Source organism: Dermacentor variabilis, chromosome 5 (assembly GCF_050947875.1).
Source record: "Dermacentor variabilis isolate Ectoservices chromosome 5, ASM5094787v1, whole genome shotgun sequence".
In the NCBI taxonomy this organism is placed as follows: domain Eukaryota; kingdom Metazoa; phylum Arthropoda; class Arachnida; order Ixodida; family Ixodidae; genus Dermacentor; species Dermacentor variabilis.
The window spans coordinates 175200742-175211998 of NC_134572.1; the positions used below are offsets into that span (position 1 = coordinate 175200742).

General features: G+C 45.9%; 1 protein-coding gene across 1 annotated transcript in view; it reads right to left on the reverse strand.

Moving 5' to 3' along the window:
• LOC142583716 (tryptase-2-like) overlaps positions 1-4799 on the reverse strand; it is a 50127-nt gene extending 45328 nt beyond the window's left edge. Inside the window, exon 1 of the mRNA XM_075694205.1 lies at positions 4697-4799. Within this exon, the coding sequence (XP_075550320.1) occupies positions 4697-4799 (103 nt within the window). The remainder of the gene's footprint in view (positions 1-4696) is intronic.
• Positions 4800-11257: the final 6458 nt, after the last annotated feature.

Consider the following 11257-nt stretch of genomic DNA (forward strand, 5'->3'; position numbering starts at 1 on the left):
CCACGATTGGTCAAAAAATTTTGGAGCCACCATCCATACGCCTGTCTGTCACACGACGTCACGAAAACCGCAAAAACGCCCCATATGATAGGATATCGGCACGCTGATTATGCATGATTAGACCAAAGGAAAAAAAATAACAGTGTCTGATCTGACGCCTTTCTCGCCATTAGTGAAAAAGGGGTTGTTTGACCCATTGCTACTGCTCAAACTCTTTTGGGCTGCACCCACTTTGCTGTCTGTCAGGTGACGTCACAAAACCGCGAAAGCTCATCGCTTCAAAGTGACGTGTAGGCGTTAAAGACGCCTTAATATGCCGAACAAAATTTCAACTTTTTGTGTATAGCCGGGCACTGCCGCGTTCCAAAAGGAATAGCAGATTTCTGCCCGCCGATCGCTTTGGCACTGCCTACTCGAAGCTGCAGGAAAGTTTGGATTTATTTGCCTATAATAAAATATTGTGCGTAGCCGTATAACGTTATCGAGACCTTTCAACACGTACACGACATTGCCCTGTCAACTCTACTTTGTTGAGTGCCTGTTTGAGTGGCATTTTAACCTTCTGTTGCACGTATTCGCGATTTTCGACCAGCCACCGCAAGCTTAGTAAGGGGAAGCGGACCAATCGCAGACGCCGGCACCTCCCTCCTCATCTGGTTATCTACTTCCACTGTGCTGACTCAGCCCCGTCGAAACTCTCTTCACTTGAGCGTGCTCTTCGCCTTTTCTCAGCCAGTTAGATAAGAAAAAATGCTCAATGCAGTCGATGCTATTCGCTTTGAAAGCAAAAGAAACTGACATCCTATCAACGAGAAGGGCATTTGATTGGGCTTTTCAAACAACGCCGATTGTTACCACCCGATGCTTGCATCAGTGGTTACGTAAATTTGACGTCAGGGGAGTGGAATAAAAACAAATTGGAATGGTTTTACGTAATAGGGCCCCAGGTCGTACAAGGCACCGCAGTTATTGCGTAACACCAGATGGCACGACTTCATAGTCCATGCAGTCCACCAAGACGTTGGAGTATCTTGTGCGGCCGAATGTACTGCCGCCAAACTTTTTCACTGAGTTCCCATAGGCGTATCGGTGTCCGAAACCAACCACGGTCGCCCGGCTGGTACTCCACATAGCGTCGTCGAAGATTGTGGTGGCGGCTGTTCGTTCTCTGCTGGTTCTTGATGCGCAGGCGGATGAGCTGTCGGGCTTCTTCGGTGCGCTGGAGATAGGCGGCAACGTCGAGGTTGTCTTCGTCGCTGACGCTCGGTAACATGGCGTCAAATGTCGTCGCTAGGCTCCTTCCGTAAGAAAACTTCAACGGCGTCATTTGCGCTGTTTCTTTGCAGTGTCGTGTTGTAAGCGAAAGATATAGTATGGAGAGACCACATCCTACGTGTCGTGTTCGACGTCGACACACGTCGCTAAATGACGGCGACAGTTTTATTCAGGTGCTCTGTGAAGTCTTTCGTCAACGGGTGGTAGGCGGCCGTCCAGCAATTGATGGTCTGGCTGTATTGCAGGATGGCTTGAGTTAGCTCCGCTCTATTGGTGATAAGGGGTTCTGGAGCGTCATGTCGTAGCAGGATGTTCTCAACGGAAAATTTCGTCACTTCGGCAGCTCTACCTTTGAGCAGGGCTTCCGTTTCGGCGTAGCGGGTAACGTGGTCCCTAGCCACGACTGTGGATGTAGGAAAGTCCATTCCGATCTGCTGGGATGGTTATAAAGTAGGTTGAATAATCTGTAGCAATCCCGCTCACTTTGCTGGTGGTGCCTTTCGTCACTGACAATCTCGGAATGTTTTATTAAGGTTACGAATGCCGTCAGGGTTCCGGCGCGGCCAACAATACTTCTCTTGTATCCTCGCAAGCGTATGGAAAAACCCGAGGTGTCCGGTTGTCTTATCATCATGGAGGGCGTGCAGGACTGTCTGCATTACGTAGTTCGAAATTTTTCCGTAACCCAAATAATTGCAAGGCAGTTTTTTTTTCGTCTCATAATAATTAGCCTCCGCTTTAGATAGCGACCTGCCATCGTAACCGATGAAACATTCAAGTCCGTCTTTGCTCTGAACAAGCACGGTGCCAAGTCTTATGCTACTGGGGCTGTGCGGATTTCGGTATTGGCGTCTTCGTCGAAGGGTGCGAGTACCGATCGCGACTCCAAGCGTCGTTTCCGTTATTGGCTCGGCGATGCGGTAAAATTTCTTGACAAAAAAGCTGTCGTAGTCAGCACACAGGGCAAGCAATTTGTGCGCTCCCTTCTTGTGGGCAGTATGCGGGAAGTTAGGTATTGCAGCTGTCTTTTGCCAGTCAGGATGAATTCCAGATTCGCTGATGACGCGGCACGTATCCGGCTTTAGGGTGAGTCCCTATGCTTTCATTGCCTCAAGAACGTTTTCAAGCCGCCTAAGGTGATCGCCAAAGTTCGAGGCAGAGACAACAACGTTATCCAGATACGCTAAGAGATCTGCTATTTCAAGCGAGCCAATACCATGTCCATTACACGCTGGAAAGTTGGGAGTGCCGAGCAAAGGCCGAATAGCATAACCTTGAACTCGTAGAGACCATCCGGCGTGATGAAGGCGGTCTTTTCTTGATCCCTCATCGACTTCTATTTGCCAGTAGTCCTTGTTGAGGTCCGTCGACGAAAAGTACTTTGCATTACACAGCTTGTCAAGCGCGTCGTGCACCCATGGGAGAGGAGAGGGTGTAAGTCCTTTTGCGTGAGTTTGTTCAGGAAACAATAATCAACGCAAAAGCATGAGTTCCATCCTTCTTCATCACGAAGACAACAGGAGGCACCCATGGACTCTTGGACAATTGGATGATTTCGTCGCGCAGCATTTCATCGACTTGTTATGGCTTCTCGTCGTCGTGTCGAAACTCTATCGGTACGGGCTGGCCGAGCGAATTCTCAGGTTATTATGCGATGCTTAGCAACTGGTGTTCGTCGAATCTTGATGATGGCGAAACGCAGTCGTTGTATCATACGAAACGATTTATGAACTAGCTGCTCGTGTTTACGCATGGCAAGACCTAGAATGATGTCGAAGGTTGGATGAGGAACTATGGCCGTCGAAGCAGATGTCGGTGCGACAGAATTCGTGAGAACAAACATATAGCTGGCTTCCACAATTCCTTCAATCTATGGGATCGTCATGCCCTTCTTGAGGTGTTTGCACTGGTCACTTTCGCTTTCCCTCCGTGCAGTCCAGCGATTTTTCTTGCAACGCAAGTTTCACGGTCCACAATCGATGTGGATGCCCACTACGACGCTTTCAACCTCTGCGGGTGTTTCGATACCGACCGAAGTGATGACCACAGAGCGAAGCAGTAAACTGACCTCATCTTTGAGCACAATTTAGGCACAGTAGCTAAGACTTATATGCAGCGGCACAGCTTGGTTCGGGGACTTGGTTTTCGAAGTGGCTCGTTCTTTCTCTTTTCCTTTGTTTCTTTGCATACTTGTGATAGGGTGAGATAAGCAATTCATAATAGATTACTCAATTAAGGAAATCATTGTAAAATATGTGTATCTATATGCACTACGCTGCTAATGTCCTGCTTCTTCATCAATGAAACGACAGCTACATCAAAATGTACTTATCGCAGCGAGTGCCAGACTTACGGTTTATTGGTTTTTATGTGACGCGAACGTGCTAACGTAATCTATATTCCCAGCTGCGGAATGCGTCGTTATAAAACGTTAATAGCTACGCGACCACAAAGGATTAAGCAGCCGTTCATAACATCAGGGGCTTGCAGCTGCAAATGTGCGCAGTTTAGCAAGTAGCAATGCCTCCGTCCAATGTGCGTGTGAGTTTTTTTCCCATTCATGCTAGGCATATGTCATCACATTGACGTTAATGTCCGTGCGCGAAGTAACCAGCCAGCCGTTTTCTCAGTTTATCTTTATTCCCATGCTGACTGAGCATTATTCTGACAACCGCAAACCACTAAGAGCTCGTCTTTTAAGAACTCTCCTAAAAGTGTTTGGGGAAGGGGTCGATACGACCTTTTACGATGATTTCCTTAATTAATTAATCTATCATGAATTTCTTATCTCACCATATCACAAGTAGAAAAAGAAACAAAGGAGAAGAGAGGGAACGAGCCACTTCGAAAACTAAGTCCACGAACCAATCTGTGTCGCTGGATAGAAGTCTCAGCTGCTGTGCCTAAATTGTGCTCAAAGATGAAGTCAGCCTACGGCTTCGCTCTGCAGTCATCACTTCGGTCGGTACCGAGGTGAAAGTACGTAGCACCAAAATATCCTAATGCTGCGAACGCAATGAAGACACTTTGCAGCCGATGTCTTGCAATATTGCGCTTAACACTTCTTCATTTTTATTATCAAGCACGTGGAATTTCTTTAATGCCGTTAATACCAGTCTTCTCATTCAGAGCAATGTTGATCGACGGGCTGTGAGAATGTTGCCATAGTGGCTCCAGTCGAAGTGACTCACTGTTTGTTTTCATCTACCTCATATACGCGCTCACCCTGCCACTGGAGCTCATTAAAGATATGCACAATGGTCTCTATGATCAAAAATGTTACTTCTCTCTGATTCTCTGCCAGTCCCTTCGTCTCCATTACAAGGAGGATTCGTTCCGCATTTTAATCCCGCGTTTCTTTCTCTAATGACGAAGTGAAAATAAGGTAGCAACTGCCTTGTGCGGCAGAGAGTCGACTCACAGTCATTTGTGCCGATCGCGAAGCCCCGGTTCATGGAGGAATTCCAGACCTGCGCCCGGTACGCCGGCGTCATCAGCAAGAGGAGCATCAGCAGCTGCGCCATCGTCTCCCGGCGCCGCATCCACGCCGATGTGCTGTCACCGGGGCGCGCGATTGAATCTGCCATAGCGCCGGCAACTCCGGCGAGTGACGCGCCTTGACACTGAGGCAAGAGGGTTGGTGGGAAGAGGGAGGGGGTAGCGACCACGAAAACCGGATGGACATCTCGCGCACCTCGCCGGACGCTTTCCCTATCATCGAAAACGACGTGCGCGGCTCTCTCCGGCCACTCCACTTCTCTGTTTTCTCTTTTTCTCATTCGACTCGCCCTTGTCGTTACTACGTCAGGAGTCGGTTATCTCGCAGCTCCCCGGGTTCGGCGACGTGACCGCACAGTCAGGAAACCCGACGGACCGCGAGCGTTGTGCCGGAGTCGTCGACCCACGCTGCGGCAATCCGTCGACACGAGGGGTGCATCCCCCCACCCTCCGCTCGACCACACAGAACCCTTTGCATCCGGATCACGGCACATCGCAGCAGACAGAGAAGGAGAACAGAATGCAATTTTGGGCAGGCGGAGAAGCGGGAGTGGGGTTCCTCGGACTGACCAAGTGAGCGTCTTGGCGGGACCATATCATTAAGCCTCCGAGCTTATACCTTACGCAGCTTTACGCTATACAGGATGCCATTACCGCCACTGCACGAAAAAGTGCAGCTGTAGCCGTGCTGATGTTGTCATACACGACCTTTGACGAACACGCGCGATTACCAAGTTGATACGGAAAAAGCAAACAAAAAGAAATATATGCTGTCTCTACAGCCCTGAACAAAAGAAATATAGGTGCTTCACCTCGCATTTAGATCTCGGCCCCTCACCTGAGTTACTTCGTTGTTATTACTATCCTATTCGGGAAGGCGTTGTACGCTGAATTGCGAGACAGTCGTGGGAACCCCGGGCCCGTACTCACAAAAGGTTCTTAGGCTAGAATGCTTCGTACGAGAAAATTCCAGCCATCGGACATATTATTAGTGATGGCGGCCAGCCAATGCCAAATAGCGCTTAAGAATGACTAGCAATGTGAATTAGGCCCCGGGTTCATTTTACACATCAACAAAATATTTCACTACACTTAACACTTGAGCTTCGACAGGAAAGGTTGCGCGTTTTACACATTCGGTGGAACGCCCACAGATGTCTGACATCAAATCTCTTTCAAGTCGCTTTGAAGGAGCTGGCTTTCTAAAACCGCATGTAACGGAAACATATGACAGCATTATCGCTTATATTTTTGCAAGCGCACTCCTCACGCATCTAACTTTGGAATGGTTATGTAAAGAAGCCATTACTCGATCATGCATATGTCGCGGGCACAGACGGTCGTTGTTGTGGCGCCACACATGACGCAATCGGAGCTAAACTTAGCCTCACGCAGGCGGCGTTCAGGGAGGCATAGCTCGACAGTACGTTTGTCGATCCGTTATGCAAAAAAGAAGTGAGGCGTGCAGACAGGACACAAGACTTCCTTTTTGCATAATGAATCCTTACCAACTAGCTCAGCTTTCTGTCGTTCTAATATGTTTGTCGATCCGAGCGGAAGTGCATGGTCGCGTTTATAGAGAGCTTGCCCAGCCTCAAGTGTGCAATTAATTGCGGCGTTTCAAGCTTCCGCACCTATGACACGCCAGTGTTTGACACGTATGGCGCTGAAATAGCGGGAAGAGACTCGGGCAGCAAGTCATAGGAATATCCAATTAACCCTTTGACCACGGCAGAACGTGTTCGTTTCCATTGGGAGCGCCAGCGCAGGAGCCCCAGTCATATAGAAGTGAGGCGGGCTCGAGCTATGCATGGGCAGTCGCAGGCGACACCAGTATGAGAGTCGTCATTTCTTTACCCTAATGCTCAAATACCACCTGCAAAACAAACGGGCCCACTACGAGCAGGGAGTGAGCGTGATCGCAAAGTTAGACCCTGCGATCCCCACTTGTTGTAACATAAGTTAGACATGAAAGCTTTCTATAATGCGTGTATAGATGTGACTTCCGTATTTGGTTACGTCATCTCTCTATACCCCCCGTGCCCATACACCCTCTGCAGCACGCACAAAACGTTTAAGGAAGGAAAAAGTGGAGAAGGAAAGGCAGGGAGTTTAACCAGTTTAGCTCAACCGGTTTGCTACCCTACACATGAGAGCAGGATGGGGGGAGGAGAGAGAGCACATAGCACAGCATACACATCGTCAGTTACAGTCCGTCACTCTTCCGTGGTAGGTGACATCACTGTCATAGCCGCTTATCCAAGCACGTCTCTTTCAAAAACCGATGTAGTCCCTTCGTCGCCTTCAGCTGCGGTGTCTTCTGTAGGCGATATGTGAAAATCGTTTCAACTGACAATGGTCTATTGTCAAGGTGCGCTAAAATGGACGCCAGGGACTGTCTCTGAACATTATATTCAGGACAGTCGTGCATAATGTGTTCTAAAACGTTTAAGCTAACCCACTGCGGCTGGGTCCCTGATACACCCTACCCGAATTCTTCTCTTTTCTTTTTCGGGCATTTGCGGAATGGCTTTGCGGTTTTCCATTTTCTGACTGCGATGCACTGGTGCATTTCTGGTTGACTAAATGCAGCCGAAGTTAACTCAGGTATTCCCGATTTTTGTATTCGCACACGTATGTAATTCTATCCGAAAATCCAAAGTAATCCAGAGTTAAGCTGAGAAAATACAGCGAAAATACGCCGGCATGACGAGCGGCATCGGAGCCAGCCTCGGAATAAGACGGCGACGAACGCGCGAGCAGTGCCTGCGCGAAGCGAGCTCAAATGACTGGCTGTACCACACGCCGCATTTTCCAGACCGTCCTGTGCATGAACATTTAAGGCGAAATTTCGCCTTAAATCACATGCCTGCGCGGCACGCGCAGCACAGTCACAGCGTAAGCTGGAGGAGCGGCTCTAAAGGAGCCCCGTTTTCGGTACCACGCACTACATGTCTTCGCGGCGAAGTATCTTCGCGTCGTTTTCACGAAAACGATCTGAAGCGGGCTAGCGGCGTCAACGGCCAGCTGCGGCTTGTGCTCCTCTAAGCACAGCGGTCTGCTGAGCCCGACGTTTCCTGGTTGCTGCCGCGCACGTAGGTCTACGATTCGCTTCTTCCGCAGCGGTTGCTGCCTTGCGAGGACGCGCAGTAACGTGTACCGAAGGGTAAACACAGGGATCCAGACTACGTGGCGCACATGTCAGATCCCTTGACCTGTGGCACGGTACGGTGCTGTTGAGAATAATGATGATGAAGATAACGATGGTTTCAAAGTCAAAGAGTTTATTCACACAACGTATGGTACAGTTGCCTAGGGCGTAGACCAAAAGGCAAGTGGTTGCCTGACAAGGAGTCTGCGCCCCTCTTGCTCCCATTCGAGAGCACAAGACATTCAGCGCATAAAATAAACACTAAACGAGATGGAAATACAGGGTGGTCCGTAACAATCAAACGGGAGTTATTTCATATTGAAGATTTGTGCACAATTGGAAGAAAATGCTGTAAGAAACAACAGAAAAAAAAAGTAGTGGTCATGCCTGCAGTGACAATAGATACATAGTGATGTTATTTTTGAAAGCTTTCAATGATTTACTTTCCTGGATAATGTTTACAGCAGGATGGTGATCGTTTAAGAAACCGGAAATTCTGTAGCTAAATTTCTGGGTGTCGTAGTTCGTGCGTATTTTTTCCTTATTGTAACATATGTGCCGGGTGTTGTAGGCGTGTGTTTTCGTTAGATACTGTTGAAAAAAAATCCGTAGGATCGGAATGCATTTGTAGGTAACTAGCTAACGCTATGTTTTTGTTTATAACATTCCACAGTGTAAGCAGTTGATGTTTTCTAAACAGTGGGGCAGTGTGGCTAAGGTATGGTGCATTATCAATTAGGCGCAAAAATTTCTTTTGTAATAAATATATGCTTTCTATGCTTGTTTTAGGTGATGTGCCCCAGACAAGAAGACAATAGTGGAAACGCGAATGTACCTGTGTGTAGTATAGTTGTTTCTTTAGCCAGATATGCAAAATGTTCTTTATTTTATACATGATACCAATGGACCTATATATACCAGTGCGAACTTTTTCAATGTGAGGTGACCAGTCAAGATGCTCGTGAAATATGACACCAAGAAATTTATGTGTTGCTACACGTTCGATAGATTCATCGCGAAATTCGATAAGTATTTCTTGTTTTATTCACTTGTTACGAGCGAGGAATATAATGTACTTAGTTTTTTTTTAGTGTTTAACTCTAGTTCATTACCGTGGAGCCACGTGGACAAATTTTCCAGCCATACATTGGTTTCTACTTGGAGGACTTCTAGGTTTGTCCGCAGAAGAATACATTGGTATCATCAGCGTACATTATTATTTCTGGTGTAGAGGGCACGTTAATTACATCATTTATATAAAGTAGAAATACCAGCGGCCCAAGGATTGATTCTTGTGGAACTCCATAATGTATCTGACCTAAGCTGGATTTTGCATTCGTAATATTCGTGTACTGGTGACGATTTAAGAGGTAATTCCTTATTAATGTGAGAGACGTTCCTCTAATGCCATATTTATATAACTTGTAGAGTAAAACAGGGTGTTTAATGGAGTAGAATGTCTTTTTAAAGTCTAGAAAAACACCTATTGTATATATTTTCTGCTCAAAGTTGTCTATTATCTTGTCCTTAATTTTTATTAGCGCCATTTCAGTAGATTTCTTTCTGGAATCCGTATTGCTGCTCGGCGATGATATCGTTTCGCTTGCAGAAGTTTGGTAGCCTGATGTTTATAACTTGTTCAACTACTTTCGAGAGGATTGGTAGGACTGAAATTGGCCTATAATTATTTATGTCTTTTCTATCACCTCCCTTGTGTATGACAGAGATTTTTGCAATTTTTAATTTATCTGGAAATATTCCGGTACTCAGAATCAGGTTGCATATATGCATAAGTGGCTGACTAATCATGTGACTGATGGATTTTATAGGTTGAACTTTAATATCATCAGCACCACATGCACTGTTACTTTTAGGTTTTTGGTTACTGTACAGATTTCTAATTCTGTAGTTGGAAACATGAAGATTGAGTTTTCGATGTTGGACGTGATATACGCTGTAAAATCACAATTACTTGCCTGATGTTTACTTGAAGCCCCTGATATAAGAAAGTGTTCATTAAGTTTGTCGGCAAGCGATGCCCCTGTGTAAGGGCCCCTGTGCCCCTGTGTATAACGAGTTCAGAGATGCCGTCTCTTTTGTTGTTGGACATTAGCTGGTTTACTGTATTCCATACTTGTTTAGAATTGTTGCAGATATCAGTAAACTTATGTTCGTAATAACTAGTCCTGGCTTTTTTAATATTAGAGCTTAATTTATTACGAATTTGTTTGTATCCAGTCAAACAGTCCATATTTTTTGTTCTGATGAAAGAGGCAAATAGTCTGTCACGTTCTATAATTCTTTTTAGAAGGTCGGCATTTATCCATGGCTTTCTGGCTTTTTTACACTTTTTGAATTCTATGGTAGGGAAGGCTTGACCGTAGAGCTCAGTAATTGTTTTAATAAAGACGTCATATGCTGCGACGGGGTCAGATAGTTGAAGATCATCTGCCCAGCTTGTTTCTGCTACTAAGTTTCTAAATATTGTGGTCTTAGCTTCATTAATGATTCTGTATGTAATGGGTGCATATGTTTTGGAAGGATTCTGTGGTGTACGGTAGGGTTTAAAGAACATAAAATAGGTAAGTGGTCACTAATATTAGCTATTAGTACACCTGCTTGCATATCATTCTTTTTGTAACTTGTAAAACACACATCTAGTAAAGTATGGCACGTCTGTCACTCTAGTTGGCATATGTATTACATTTTCACAAACAAACGAGAGAAAAATATCAAGCGTTTTTTGTTGATTAGAATTAAGCAATAAAAGATCGATATTGAAATCACCACAACTAACTACAGGCAACTTAAACTGCATGCACTGTTCGCCCCCCCCCCTTTAAAACGGGGTGTTGACAAATTGTCACCTAGCCTGCTTGAGTTAACCAGGTCCAGCTACATGCAACATGCAACTTCTATATGCAATGGCTGCATGTCGGGACACCTGGCGAAATATAACGGAATTGCAATGCAGAGTTTCTACGTATCGACGCTACACGACGCGCAATGTCACATTGCGTGTCAAATGGCACGATACTATGCTAATGGTGATGACGTTTTAATGGCATTGCCTTTGAAACGGGAGGGTAAAAGTAACTTAGCCTACTTGAGTTAATGGGCATGTCATACATGTTTTTCACTACATCGATATTTGTACATCTACTTTATTTTATTTTTTTACAACACACTGGTGGTCGAAAGACTAAGTAGGGGGTGTAACAAAAGCAGTTGACAAAATAAATTCAAAAACAAAAAAAGACGCAGTGAAACGGTAGAACACACTACAATACACAATTCTAGTGAAAAGTCAGCAGGATAGATCAAAAGCGCGAA